Source organism: Aulostomus chinensis, chromosome 10 (genome assembly GCF_037954235.1).
Source record: "Aulostomus chinensis isolate RoL2024-O1b breed Wild chromosome 10, RoL_Achi_v1.0, whole genome shotgun sequence".
Lineage (NCBI taxonomy): Eukaryota > Metazoa > Chordata > Actinopteri > Syngnathiformes > Aulostomidae > Aulostomus > Aulostomus chinensis.
The window spans coordinates 1,227,192-1,243,090 of NC_141329.1; the positions used below are offsets into that span (position 1 = coordinate 1,227,192).

The following is a 15,899-nucleotide window of genomic DNA, read 5'->3' on the forward strand; positions in this document are numbered from 1 at the left end:
CTGTCTGTGTAACAGCCGAGAATACCCAGAACACAAGGAGCCATCCAGTCCTAATTAAAGACATTTTACAGCTGAGTCCTCACACACACACACACACACACACACACACACACAGCCCATGGCTGGCATGCTCTGTTTCATATTGTAGGTTTAATGATTATTTGCAACAGAAAAATAAGTCTGATTCTGGATGAACTTTGTTTCTTTAAGGATGATGTGACAAACACACACACACAAACAACAGAAAACTGTTCGTCTGCATGTCTGCTCCTACTTTTATTCCTGTTGTGTGTTTTCAGTGTGAACTTGGAGGAAGCGACTGAAAAGTGCCATTGTTGCAAGACAGAGTTGTGATTTTGCTGCCTTCAGCACCTGATCAGCAGGTGGAGGAGATGCAGGTCTGACTCCAACCACCAAATTCTTCTTGCGCAAACTTTGAGCTGGAGATGTGTGTGCGAGGCGTCAGAGCAAACCTGCTGCATGGCGCTTCATCGGTGGCCCCGTGTGGTCAGGGTGAGAACCCGGGTCTGAGCCGTGGTACGTTATCGGGCTCTGGAGTGTGTCGTTGCTTCTACTCCAGCAGCGTGGTTGAAGGCTCTCAGGGGTGTGTTCACGAGTGAAGGTAAGACGGAGCAGGCGGTTGACAGGTGTGACAACAATCCTGCAGCAGTGTGGGGAATGATTTCAACCTTAGCGGTTGGGAGTTTTGTGTCGTGATTCTGAGAACGAGATTGTGGCGACACTCCGTCAAAGTTATTGTCTTTAGGGCTCAGAGAGGACAGGGAGCTCAGAGCAGACCGCCAGTCCTCACCATGAAAGAGCCAGGTGACGGTGGAAGAATTATAGAACGCATCTGCCTGAGGAACGCCTCAGGACCCCCGGAGGAGCTGGAGTGTTGATGGGGAACAGCAGTAATGAAGGTGGTCGTGGGTCCTTGGGCTGGCCTTCGTGGCCCCCAGCCCCTCACTCACTGTGCTTTACTGGAGAAACTGCAATTTTTTCAGGTGTGTAAGCCTGCTAGGAATATTACATGGCCCCCCCCACACTATGCAACCGGGACGCAGCGGCACACAGCGGCACACAGCAGACGTTGGCCTCGCCATGAAACAGCCTAGCTAGACTCTTTTAGACGCTTTTTCTAGTCAGAAAAAAAGGTTTCACCTTTTTGAGATCAAATGTTGAACTTCAGGCGACATCTCGCCGTCGTCAGAGACACCAATCAGTTCCCCAGGGGAGGTAAAAAATATTCAACTTTGATTGACGCTACTTGCATTTTCTATTTTCTTATTTATTTAAGGGTGTAAACGTTTCCTGAGTCCTTTCTTTGGGAGGAAGGAGGTGCAGCTGAACCAGGGAGACTCAAAAGGTCACTGATGAAAAGTTAAACTGAGCTTGTCTCTGCAGTGACGGCACGCAGGAACCTGCTGCCCATGAAAAAGAGGGAGCCAGGCTTGCGGGTGGAGTGGTAGTGGGGGGGGGGGGGGGGGGGCACATGGTGGGGGAATCAGGTGGTCAAAAAAAATTCCATATTTTTGATGTGTTTGGACTCATGAGGGCAGAAGTCAGCAGAAGGTGAGGTGTCCCTCATACAGAGCCCACCGTGGGGCAGACTAGGACGGACGCGCGTCTCCAGCACCAGACGAGCAGATCACTTTCATGCTCTGAACACAGAAATGGAGTCGAGGATTTCGCCCCCACCAAACCACACCTCGTCATTTCAGACCTCTGAATGATGATTTAAAGCCTTTTTTTCCATCCAGTTCCATTTTGTTGAAGGCTTTCATTGTTTGGCTTTGGGTGTGTTGGGGAAAACAGGCTTCTTGTGCAATGCTGACACAACTTGAAGGCCGTTTCTTTCATTTCTACGAGATCAACAACGAAAGGTGTTGTGATCAACATATTGCGTCTTGGAAGACGTGATGATGGAGAATTCAAAGGATTGCAGGGTGGAAGTGAACAGACGCGCGGGTTTAGTTTTACTTTGACGAGCTACACAAACTGACAAACTGATTTGGATTATTTGGAGAGTAACACTCGTGTGGCAGGATGAGAATTATGAGTTTTAATCACGGTAAAACTTGAAAACAATACTTCAAAAATACCTCTTAATATCGTGGAATTACTATCAAACTGACAAGCAGGGGTGATTCATGAAGTTCATATATGTAGATATGTATTTTCTAAATGAACCAAGTCTTGTCCACTTGCTTATAAACAAACACCATTTTTATGGTTTGTGGAGTTAAATCTGAGCCTTTAATATTTTTTTCCTTCCCAAGTTTCTTCCCTCTGATTGGCTCAGACATATAAAGAGAATCAATGTTCAAGGTTTAACCGCTTACAGCTGAAAATAACTTCCATTGATTTCAGGAACACCGCCGGCTCCTCTTAATTAGAAACAGTGAGCAGCTCCTCTCTTCCCTGAGCCAACACCTCTTCATTTTTAAGGGTTGATCGTCTCTTAGCCTTGACAACAAATATCAACTCTCATGGTGGAAAACCTTGGAATAAAGTTTAGAGAAAACACTTGAACTGGAGCAGTGGGACGACAGGACATGGAGGAGGCGTGATGGGGACCATGGAGGTCACATCAAGAGTGATCAGTGGCGATAGTCAGCTCTACCCTGGCAGGGGCCAAATTCTTATCTCATCACGGAACGTTGGTTATGTAAGAGTCTTCACTCTGCAAGTGGCAAATCAAGACACACTTCAGCTCCTAATAATCGTGAGATCTCCTCACCCTTTGCTCTCATATCTATGCCAACAAACATCTTATGCAGTGCCATAAGCATTTTCACAATTAGATCGGGTGAGTAAAGAATAGGAGACGAGAGAGAAAGGATTTGTGGTAAAGATTATGGGCTTGGCAGAGCGTGTGGTGGAGGCTGTCAGATATGCCTTCCAGAAGCTAGGTGCTCATTAGCATAATTCATTCGTCTAAATATAGTCCTAATCCACAGATGAAGGGCAAACAAACTAATCACAGCATTTTCCACTCATTCTGATTCCTGACCCTTGAAATATTCTATTATGACGACAACATTCACAGTCTGCCGATGCGCCTGCCATGCAGCTTATGACCCTTCCAGAAGCGTTTGCTATGCTGCTTGTGACGAAGCACACAGCAAATGACTGCAGGCTGCAGTGATGCCAGGGGAATCTGTTAAAAGGTCACAGGCAAAACAAGCTTGGCTGGAGGGAGGACATGCAGTGACAAGGAAGCACGTGTTGAAGATGCATAAAGCTTCTGGGACTTCAAGAGTCTTTGACACTTTAGTCTATAGTTTGCATAAAGGAAGTAGGATTTAGGGAGCGTTTTAAGCGGCGCTGGGCCAACTGCGAACGCGTGTGACACAGAACACTGCATGTGACGTGCTGTACATGTTTGATGTGATTATGGTGTGAATCAGAAAGGGTGACGCCTTAATCTCCAAGAGTTGTAACACAAAGCAGGTCACAGATAAATGGCAGGACCCGAAGGAGACAATAGCCTCAAGAGGAAAACTCAGTTTATCAGTCGAACTGAATACGATTTCATTCACCACATCATTACTGTCACATTTGCAGATCCTTTACATTCCTCCCCAGCAGCCCACAGCAGCGTTTGTACTGTACTGTGCTGTGATTTGGCTGCATGAGTAATAACCGAGCGTGTCGTCTGAGGATTTGCGTGGTGCTGCTCTCACTGTCAGCTGTTCCGGGGCAACGACTTGAAGCAGAGGCATTAACTGGGTGATGACTGGGAGCTTGTGGACAGGAATGGAGATTTCCAGGTGAAAGTGATGCAATAACGCATGTGCTTGTGTCTGTGCTGCGGCGAGTACTTGGTCTTGTAACCAGTTAGTCATCCACAGGTAGGTGAGAAGCCGACAGGACTCTTTCCTATTCTAGTATTGTTTTGGTGTGTGGGAGGAGAGAAGTCACAAGGGTTAGCTACTCAATGAGCAACAGAGATGGATAGAATGAGAGAGGAAGAGAGAAATAAAAAGGTACATATAGAGAGTACTAACTTCCCCTGCTGAGGTCATTTGGTTTAGCCCAGACAAACTGATAAGGTGAACAATATTCAATGCTGGTTTACTTTACGTCTCTGTTTAGCACGTAAGCTTTTACACTGTAACTGACGGGGCCGAAGTCAAACATCTCTTGTGCAATTACAACCACACTCATCCCACTTCACCCCAGAACAAGTGAGGTGGACAGAAAAGGAGATGAGCTGACGTGATTGGCTTGGCCAGGGGGGGAAGTATTGATCCTGACTCTTTATTTCTGCGTGGTGCTATTTAATCAATAGTCTCTTTAACGGTGGGCTCACACCAATAGCTGGTTTACTCAGTTCCACATCAGCTGATGAGTTTGGAACTTGGCCGTATTTTCCATTTGCCTCAATTTGTTTTCACTCACACTGAAAAATTCCAGGGGGCGGCATGGCTCAGAGGTGGAGCGGCCGTCTAGCAACTGAAAGTTCGCTGGTTCGATCCCCACTTCCCCCGGTGACCATGTCCAAGTGTCCTTGAGCAAGATACTGAATCCCTAACTGCTCCTGACGGACCTGTGATGGACTGGTGACCCGTCCAGGGTGAACCCCGCCTCTCACCCAATGTCAGCTGGGATAGGCTCCACCCCCCCAGCAACCCTGAGCAGGATAGATGATGGATGGAAACATTCCATTTACAATCCACATGGGTCGACTCACTCTGTGCAGTGGTAAAAAGTGTTGCTTTAGCATTCATGGTCTTTGTTTTTTCCCTCCACAAAGTTCTGCTGCATCCAAAAATGCAGATCACACCTGTGTACAGGAGTGGTGTAGCTCACACTTGCTCACCTGGTGGCTGCTTCGCTGGAGTTCACGTCATTCAGCTTAGCGAGCTGAACTCAGGGGAACCTTCTAGGCTGGAATCTCATGCATCCTGCTACATTTCCTCACGGCAGCTGGATGGGACACAACATCCACTCTGCCAGGCTCTGTTCAACACTTCAGCACTCTAAAGTAACAGGTCACGAGTTTGCACGTCAGACCTGTACGCTACTCGCATGCAGTGACTGTCCACAAAGGGCTCGGAATGTGGTTTGTGTAATATTGTCATGCTCTCACCTCGCTGCAACGTCGCTCATTATTTATCCGGACATTTCCTCTCTCTCTCTAGTTTGCTTGCTTGCTGTTTGAGCAGCTGCTGTCCCTGGTCTTGCAGCAGCACCATGCCAAAGCCCCCCCAGACTTCAGGGAGCAAATGTGCTCTGGCATGGTACAGATCACCTAGTGCGAGGAGGCTCTGTGACTCATACTCAGGATGCAGTAAGTGGCGAGTTAGATATTGCTGTAAAAGTTACTACCAGCAGGAGAGAATGTCTGCTGGAGGCTTGAAATCCTGTTAGAACAAAATCCTTGTTGGTAACTGAGCTGCCAGACAAGTAAGCCCTGCCTTTATCTGGAGCGTTTGTGTGGGACTATTGATTTCTCTTAATCATTGATGTGGGATCTCTTGCATCTCACAGACTTATCTGGCTCTCTCCTACACATCCAAAGGATCTCAAGAGGGCTTAAAACCGCCATGATTTCAAAAGCACACATCAGTTCCAGCCAATTATTCTCATACAGTTACCAGAGCAATAGTTAGAGAAGAGATGAAGAAAAGTGTCAGCCATGACCAAAGGGAAAACATTCAGAAAGTCAGTATAAAAACAAGGGGTCGAAAAATGGCGGTGTGGAAACAACAGGGTCACTTGTTTCAGTCCAAACTGGTAGGAAGGAGAGTTAATATATACAGTATAGAAATATATATATATATATATATATATATATATATATATATATATATACACACACACACATATATACATATATATACATACATATATATGTATATATATATACATATATACACACACACACACACACACACACACATATATATATATATATATACACATATATACATATATATACATACATATATATGTATATATATATATACATATATATACACACACACACACACACACACACACACACACATATATATATATATATATACACACATATATACATATATATACATACATATATATGTATATATATATATATATATACATATATACACACACACACACACACACACACACACACACATATATATATATATATATAAAACCCTAAAATAGAAATAAGCCTCAACTGATTCACTCCTCATTCTCCAAACCAGCATTTGTCAAACTACATTAAAAGTTCTCCTCAAACCTGCTGTACGCACTCACACACGACTACACACAACCTCCAGATTTCCATCAACAAAAGCAAACATAACAAGTTCCCAAACCTCCACATGAGCTTTAATCTCCTGAACCCAAGTATCACAACATCCAGTGTTTGCTGCATCACTCTGATGATGAGTCAGTAAGCTTTTAAAGTGGCGGATTACAAACTCTTCTCCACACCTCATCCACTGGCTCAACATTCCCTTCATGTTTTGCTGCAGTAGAACTGTAGGAGTGGTGAAGCTGAAAGGCTCGCATTAATTAATCCAACGCCCTCCTCGAAGTCCTGAGTTGACATAATTAGCTCATGTAGCATTGAGAGAATCTGCTGCTCCACAATTTTCTGAGGTGAAGCGAAGCTCAAAAAATCATCATTGCGGTGTTGCTGTGTGCAACAGTCACAAAATATCGTCTATTAATTTGCCTACATGCACAAAAATCATCAAAAAACATTTTCTGTGACACTAAACTCAGCCAGTCTAAAATGTCACGGTGGACACACAAAACCCCTGACTCAGCGATATTGCAATATTCACATAATATGATGTTTGATGTTGGTTACCTTGGTGTAGAATGAGGGATATCAATGGTAGATGGCATTTCTTTTCAGCCAGAAATTCAATAGAACTACAATGGAAAGAAGTCTTGTGACTTGATTCAATATCCTGATGATTTTCTAGTATTTTGTAAACATTTGTTAATTTTACTTTTCAGAATAACATCAATCAACAAGCGATGCTGGTGGTGAGGAGCAGTATGCAGTGGTTCCAGTGGCTCACTGAACCCTCTAGTGGCTGTAGCCAAAAATACACCCTGTTATTGTCTTGTACGTGAACACAGGGCTGGTGGTATATAGACGTACTGACCCGAGCCCTCTGGCGCTCACGTTAATACTCGAGACAGACAAAGGAAGAGAGGTAATGCTCCTCGTGGTGGCGCTAGCGCAGCTTTCAGCAACAGTTCCTGATTTTCTATCAAAGAGCCTCTTGAGGAATGCAAATGGCTGAAATATGGCAGCACAGGTGAAGCCTGACACAGCCACCCTCGCAGAGACCAACGTTCTAACAACTGAGCTGCTCCGACGACTTCAGGAACCGAGCTGCAGAACCTTTCCCTGCCTGGATTTGGTATCGTCCAACAGGCCAACCCTCGGTGGACCAGTTCCAGGCTCATAAATGTTCTTTCTCCAAAGATGAGTTCTGTCACTGACTTCAGTTCCTATCACGCTGACGTACGTTCAAGTGTGGGATCGGTTTGGTTGTAATTGCTTCTTTGATGCTAATGAGAGCACATGTGATGTGACTGGCAGTGAAACGCCACTTTAACTACTGAGGCCAGTGAAGAGGGGACGTGATTGTCCCTGTCAGTGAATTGAAGCTCCGCTCCGCCATCGCTACGCTGTGGAATCTGCCTCCAGACACTGTCGTCCAATGTGGACGTTAAAGAGAAGCCAACTGAGAAATGCAGGAAGCTGTCCGTAGATATCGTGGTCACCTGGGCTTTGTGCTGACAACAATCCTCGTCAGAGACGACTGAGTCCTGCCACCGGCCACTCCCTCACGCTGCTTCTGTCTGAACGCACCTCAGCTGACGTATCATCAAGCTCCTCGGGCTCAGCGGTGGTGCTCACTCCTGTCTCTCCAAGAACAAAACGAGAGACACTGAACCAGCACTCACTTGATCAGGCTCATTGTCCCCAATCATTCCTTTCACCTTTAGCACTGACTAGACCTTTGAAAATGATGGTGTTTCAGTGGTGCCTGCCTGTGCTTCTCAGCAGGTGGAGCTCAGCCTGTTCAGTTTTGAGCCAGAGCCACGCTGAGGCCACCGAAATTTTCATCAAAGACTCTCAACGCCCAATCACATCAAAGAGCTGCAGACCTGTTTACCGGCTGTGTCTGTCTGCCTGTTTCCCTCAAACTCCGAGAGGAGAAGCAGCTTTTCCTCAGAACCCGTCTCTCCTCACCTCTTTTGCAATGTTACTGCAATCCTGACTATGCTGCATTCTGGTAACGTGTGGATGGTTGCATAGCTCCTGGATACGGTTTCCTCTATTTTCTTGTCTCACTCTGATTCAGATACATTTTTACCATGAACAGCAGACCCAGATGCGTCATCTCAGAGCTTCTCGTGATAGGTTCTCTCGCTCAGTGTGAAGCTGCATTACATAAGGTTTTATAACATGTGGGATTCTCAAGGCTTTCAGATTTTGTTCAGCTGCAGTCGTTGCACAGTAAGATTCCCAAGAAACCCATCAGGTTTTGTGGGTTATGCATGAAGATCCATGTGCAAAGAAAAAAAAGAGAGGCCTCTGCTTTTGCACCAGTGTATTTCAATGAAGATGATTTAGAGGAAAGAAACAACACATGTGGAGGCATGTTGAAGCCAGGGGGACCAGTGAGGGCACGAAGACAGAGGAACAATCACAGATGCATCGGAGAGGAGATTTGAATGCTTAATAACAAAACAATGCAGCGGGGAGCCGTAGCAGAGGAGGAGAGGTAGATTTTTAATTTGGATCTTGTTCTGGATGGTGTTAATATTACCAGGCGAGGAAAACCTTAGCATGCTGGAGACACGTGCACGCATTCACTGTAGGAGAACCTGCGCTCCGCTTCAACTGTGCCTCTCGCTGTGGTGTTTTCCCTCTGAGTGGGTGGGCTTGAAGGGGCTCGCTCCTTCGCAAAATAAAGGGAGTCTGAGACCGAATATGAGCTCACACTAGTGATCTGTCCTACAACAAATTCCTCCCATTGTCTTTCCTGATGCTTGATGTTCTAATGGCCCCCACCTTTGTCACACGCGTGCAAGATTGCAAGGAGAAACGCATTCACTCGCAGCAACAATAGCAGGTCATCAGCTTTAGCCTTTCTCTTTTCTTTGTTGTTTTGCTTTGTAACATGAAAAAAGCTTACATTGATAATTGTGTGTGTGTGCGTGCGTGCGTGCGTGCGTGGGTGGGTGGGTGCGTGGCGGGGATTCATTGTGTGTACATCTGCACAGTTCCCTTGAGGGTAGGATGATTGATTATGTCTCTCTCTCTCCTTCACACACACACACACACACACACACACACACACACACACACACACACACACACACACACACACGCACAGTCATGCTCCCCCACATGCACCTGCCTTGGGTCGCGATTTCAATGCACCATTCAATGGATGCATTCTATTCATCATCGTACATTATTCAGTTTTGAATCAGCGACTGTCATCTTGCTGACGATCGAGCTTCCAAATTTAATAGCTCAGACCAGAATAGTCGTGACAGCACATTGCTGTGATTCAGTGAATTTCTGACATGCTGGCCACCAAATGTTACATCATGATCCATTTTTCTGACTGCTGGACTCTGCAGGCACTGGATAAATCTGTGACTTCAGCTGTGTTTTCTCTGTCGCTAGTTAATAGCGGCCATCTTCATTAGTCTGCCAGCTGTTTTCTGGGATTGTGTCCTCCCATGTGTTCGCATGTCTCCGTGTAAATGTAACTGCAGTGTCATATTACACAAAGCTGATGCAGCCATGACATTTAGGACCTGAAGACTCCTGCAGCCACAATCATAAGAAACCGTGGTCTCGTTGCCTTAGCGGCTCGGAGCGCGCCGGTGTCGCCCAGTTTCTCCCTTTATGCAGCAACCCTTGTGTGGACGTGATCATGCCTGACATGCTGAACATGCACTGGCGCACAGTGGAGATGATCTCAAACCTCACAGGAGGTTCCACGTTAGGTGTTTTCTTTTCACGCTACGACAAAAGAACCGTCTCCATCTTCAACTCTACACCTGGATGACATTGACAACAGGTATCGTCAACATAATGCGGTCTTTATTTCTATGCTGACTCCAATGCCAAGAGGTCAACCACCTCGCCTCCACACAGCTGAGAGAAAGGCTTGTGCAGTGAAAGGCTTTCATACAAAATACACTTTCTTGTGGAACCGCTTGAAAATAAGTTGATTACTTTTGTAACTTCATAACTGCATTACTTTCACTCATAAAGCACTCTATTTCATGAGCTCCTATTAAGTCTCTTTGTAAGTATGAGGTAGATATAACCAGTGTTTTTGGGGTATTTCTACTGCGTAGACCTGTGTACTCTGTTCTTGGGTTTCTGCTGACATGTATTCACTTCGCCGCTGTGCACGTGAACTTAATTCAATCACAGACACGGAGAGGAAGTTCTTGATATTGTACTTGTTCTTCATACTTGCCTCCCCACCATGCGTGATCAGTGAGTGCCTGGAGCTTCAGTGTGAGACAAGATTGCGCTGCACTGATAAATAAAGGTTGTTCAAGTCGCCTTTTCATGATCTGATGCACAGCTAATCCAGTGTTCAGGTAGTGTGTTTGTAAGACACAGTTGTTTTACCCAGAGCCATGTGTTAAATCTGTATTTGTCACACTCCGGCTGATGGAGTGCTGTGTCACACTTGGCTAAATTAAGGTAATTTCCACTCCTCGCTTGCAAATTTATGTGCAACATAACTACACACCTGCACACTGATCCGGTCGCTCATGCATACACACATTAACGGGAACATGCTGTTCTTTCGGCCATATTATGTTTATTCCCATGAGAACACACAGAAAACAGATGACATTCCAGCAATGAAAGATGAACTCTGCCTAATGACAAACGTTCAGCAAATGGAATACAGAGTAAGATGCCATATTGTCACAGTGAAAAGAAAAACACTGAATAGACGTAGCATCTGTGAAAGGATTCAACAATAAATTGGGACGTGTGTGTGTGTGTGTGCGTGCGTGCGTGTGTGTGTATGTGTTGGGGGTTAAACTATCAGGGATCTAATTTTTTCTGTCAATGAATGATAGCTGGATATTAATACATTATCTGATAACATATTGTAGAAATCTCATAATTTGCATGCCTAGAAAATACCCTGTATATTTTTTTAATGTATTAAACTTACTCAGCAATGGGCGACATAAGGGCTGATTCATGCATGCAAGCTCTGACGTGTCGTTTCAAAGAAAAGTCCAAAAAATACTGTAGGCTGTGGCCCTCATGGGACAAGTGTCAGCTTCCAGACCTGCGGCCTCAAGGGGCCCTGAGAACTCAATTTGTGAAACAGGGACAAAGTGGCGATTGAAGAGAATGTGTAAGAACACTTCAAGTCATAAGGAGAACATTAAAGGAGAAATTCACAATAAAGAGAGCAAATATTCCAGGTTTGTCCAGACTCACGAGATTAGACAGAAAACCTGCTCCATTCAACTGAGAAATACCAAGGTGAAATCTCCTCTTAATATTTAAAACAAAACAAACATAAAACCATGTTTCATCTTCCTGGTGTATCATTTGAAATATTCATGTGCGCTGTGTATAAAAATCAAGAACATTTCATACAGCAGTTGAGAATAAATATTTCATATAGATATTTAACTCCACATGTGAATGTAGGACTGGCATGCATCAGCCAGTGGCGGTGGGGTGGCGAGGTGGGCGGTGGAATCAACTCCTGGGAAATTGTGCTTTATGTACCAAGAAAATGGCACACAGTTAATGTTTTAGTAGTGGGACGAGGGTGTTTTCAAGATGGTCTCACAGCTTTATTGTTAATTTATCGTAAATTTCAAACCCTGAAAAGTATAAAATGAGGTACTAGCTGATTTGTTGTGGATCGAGGCTCCCGGTGGGCGGGGCGGGGGGGGGGGGGGGGGCACAGAGAGAGTATTTACGACAGAACATACATGAGAAAAGGTTTCAACAAAGAACTGAAAACTGGATGGTGGTCACCACTGCAGGTTGCATCAGGTCCTACGTCTTGTCTAGGCTAACTAGAAGCCTTACATAGTTGCTCCAGGTGACCGGGACACGGAACAACAACACCCACAGTATCATTATCTCCCCCGCTTGTAGAAATCATCAGTCACAAGGTGCCATCGACATCCTGAAGCTGCTGTCAGACACTTCAGCTGAGGCAGGAGACTTACTGAGCTGAAATGACGCTGAATCAACACGCTCTAAATGGGAATCCTGGAGTACCCATGAGGTACTCGTCATGGCTACCAGTTCCAGCTCAAGTTTACATTATACAACTTGAGCTAGTTTAGCAGTAAGTGGACATTATGATTATAAAAAGACAATCTGTACCACCAACTTTAAGTGTAGATATAGATACTGTATGTGTGTGTGTTGTGTTGCAAGTGTACTTACGTGGCTAAAAACCTAGACTATAGATCGACACTCTAGTATTGCATGAGTTGAACCTGGAGAAAAATGTGTTGTATCTCCAAACATTGCAATGCAACAAGCTGGCCATTGACTAAATGAAGTATTATACTGTCCAGGCCTCATGTCCTTCAGTCTCTGCCAGGTTTTTATCTGATGGCGAGTCAATCAGGCAGTGCATCAGTTAGGGGCGCCAGCTCCTCCAAAGCAGCAGCTGAGCCATTGGTCTCTCCTCCTTCACCCCCTGATTCTCGCTCCTCCCTGTCCTCCTCCTGGGTTAGGGGGTCCTGTTCTGACAGCTGGTTTAGAGGGTCAAAAGTATGCGTTTTGGGTTCTGGGCTGAGAAGTGAAAGTTGAGGCAACAATGGCTCTTCCCGAAGCTTAGCAGCTAGCTCCTTGGCGCTGCAGGTGGGTGTGTTGGTCTCATAGACCTCGTGGAAGTTGTTGTAGTCTACCTCGTAGAAGCCCTTCTCCAGGGACAGAACCGGGGTGAAGCGGTAGCCCCACAGTACCTCCGTGTCCAGGTAGGAACTTCTTGCTTGACAGGTCATCCCTGTTACAGGTAAGGATAGGTGTCCACATGTAGCACACACACACACACACACACACACACACACACACACACACACACACACACACACACACACAGAATGTGAGGCAAGCACACATCCAATCAGAGCGAACATGTACAGGTTGAGGGGGAGAGAGAAATAATGGATCAGTTATTCGTGTTGGTCGAGGAGCTGATCACTGGGAGCACTGGGAGCCTGTGACACTGTTTCTCTCATCTCCCAGTGCGCCGCACTACCAGTAAAGGTTTCGCTGAGGAATGGAAGAAGTCACTATTAGAGTGTGAAACCAACATTCCACTCAGACAAATCATTGTTAAAAAAAAGAATCAATAATTATTTTCTGTTGCGTGATTTGGTGACTAAACGAGACAGAAATCCCTCTGGACAATGGCCGGACTTGGATTTGTGCTCTGGAGAAGCTGGGATGACCTTTGACAGCAGAATTCCCTGTTCTTGTGTGATAATGGGACTCTGGGCTGCAGTGTTGATGGCTGCACCGACGATACCACCTTAAATGAAGCAACATGTCGTGTTGGACTATTGGCTGAAATATGAAGTAAATCCATCAAAGCCTGTGAGAGATTTATAAGCTAGTGTTCGAATCAATAATCCGATACACGATACAATAAATAAATATTGATAAATATTAATAACTGAATTTGCCCTTTAGGTCAAAACAAGTTGGCTGTGTTCTTGGAACAGACGAGCAAATTTACTCCACGCAGGTGGCAGACAAATGTATTCTGCTCTCGTTCTACCAAAATCACGCTGGTTTGACTGAAGTGCTCTCATGCACTCAGGCTTTCGTCTCTTTTCTTCTCGTTCTTCTCGCTCCTCTTCTCTCTGGTACTTCTAACAACAACCTTTCCATCCTCAGAAGGCGATAGATTCGGGGTGGAGTATCACTTGGCTGATTGACGCTCACACAAGAGTTACATAACATCTTGTTTCCCTGCGAATTCAAAACACGGCTGGTGATCTCGAGTATGAGCTCTAAAATAGATTTTAACGCCAAGTTGATATGGTGTCTGATGTCACAGCAAGGGGGAGGGGCTTTTGTTCAGTTTTCCTTCTGGAAATGAGCGGCCTAGTTTCTACTTTTAACTTAGGGGGGAAAAAAACTGTTGCTATTTCTGGATCATCAAAGACAATGTAGCATCTTTGGTTTTCTAATAAGCCGTGATTCCATCAGGAATATTGTTCAATGCGGTGTTTGGATTCAGAGTCGGCCCGTCAAACAACGCTGTGTTTGTGAGCCTTGCCTTATTTGCGGTTATGATCTACAGTCTTGTGCGTCACTGGCGTTTTCACCTGAATGTGCTGGTTTGTCTGTTACAGCATGAAGCGATGGCAGAGGGACAGGAACATTTTGAGGAATATTAGGAAGGAACTACAACGCTGGGGCGTTCGCTCAGCGTGGCACCAAAGTGGAAGCGTGAAATGTAGTTTGTGCAGACATCTGGACGAAGAAGACATGGATTCGACGTTGACCTGGAGGGTTTGTGGTCTGACATCTCTGGACAGCTTTGCTGTTGTTAGCCGTCAGGCTCCTTTAGCTCCTAGCTACATACACATGGCTGGCTCTTCCTGCCATGGATGAACAGGATGAACAACCAGCTCCCCTGAGAGCGTCAGTCACACCCCTGACCTGTCGAGGACTTCAGAGACGTGTACGTGCCATCTCTGAAGACACTTCCCACCTCTCGGCGTCAGCCTGGTAAATCCTGTAAGGTTTCTGTTTCCTCTCCTGCCGCTGATGTGGAATCAATACAACATTAATGAAGGCTGTGTTCCATTTAGCTGAGCCATTTCCAGAACTCTGCCATTGTTGCTGTGATGGGAGTCCATCATTAGTGTAATTTTCTGCTTCCACAATCAAGACGTCTGCCTTGAAAAGCGTCTATTGATTCTTTTGTCCTCTTTAAAATGAACGGTGATTTATTTTGTGGACAAAGTCTCCTGCTGGCTGGGAGGGGGTTCGTGCCACACCAGGCTGGTGTATTGTGTTGCCAAGCGAAGGGGAGCCTCAGTCACAAGACTGTCTCCCTTACTTGTGACATTCAGCACAACCTGTTCAGGACTACAGATGGAAACCATTAAACCATGAATGGACTTCAGACTCTCCTTGTATAAACTAAACAACATCACAAATTTCCAAGTTATTCATTACAGTAGGTCATATATATTTTGTGTTGCAGCAGGTGACGGGGCGTTCAGGTACCGTTAAAGTCACGATTGTGGCCACATTTCACAACGTGAACTCAAAGCATCACATCTTTTTTGTTCTCAAACTAACTTTGATGTGGGAGAGATTTTACAACTTTATCCCAATCTAGTTTTTCCTAAAGAGAATGTGCTTCTGTACGGGAATAACTACCAATAAAATCAACTCTAAACAATGAAACCCTTTGTACTGTAGTATCGTTCAACCTCAGATTTAGTGAGTTGATCCCATTCTGGTAATGGAGCAGCTGATAGAGCAGGAAAAGGAACAGCAATAGTTTGAAAGTTGTGCTGAGTGTTACAAAAAGTCGAAAATGCCTGTGCATGTACAGGAATAAATGGGTTGAACCCTAATGACTGTTAGACTGCAGTGAGTCTTTCTTTTTCTGTTCCGTGCCGCACCTTCAGAACAGTTGCATCATCGCTGCTGTCAGTTCTTATATGATTTTGTGTGACAGCAGTTGACCGACATTCACCCACAGTGAAGCAAGCAGATGTGGAAAGAGACAGAGACATGAAATCAACACTCGGCAGACTTGTGCAGCACACACTGTCACACACAGGTGTCATCTGATTAAATAATCCCTGTTCCCAATCGGTGTAATGTATCGTGCCTCCGTGAAGCGAGGGACCCGGAACAGAGA

The 15,899-nt window shown here is 45.2% G+C and overlaps 1 protein-coding gene across 3 annotated transcripts in view; it reads right to left on the reverse strand.

The window, feature by feature from the left end:
* The window catches only part of kcnj5 (potassium inwardly rectifying channel subfamily J member 5), a 49,476-nt gene that overhangs the window by 7,431 nt on the left and 26,146 nt on the right, over positions 1-15,899 (reverse strand). For 2 of the 3 annotated variants that reach the window (XM_086215432.1, XM_086215431.1), the window contains one exon: positions 10,822-13,013. The exons of the other annotated variant lie outside the window; for it this stretch is intronic. In XM_086215432.1, coding sequence (XP_086071558.1) covers positions 12,625-13,013 — 389 coding nt within the window. In that variant the 3' untranslated portion in view covers positions 10,822-12,624. Of the gene's footprint in view, positions 1-10,821; positions 13,014-15,899 lie in introns of those variants that run through there. 3 annotated transcript variants of the gene reach the window in all.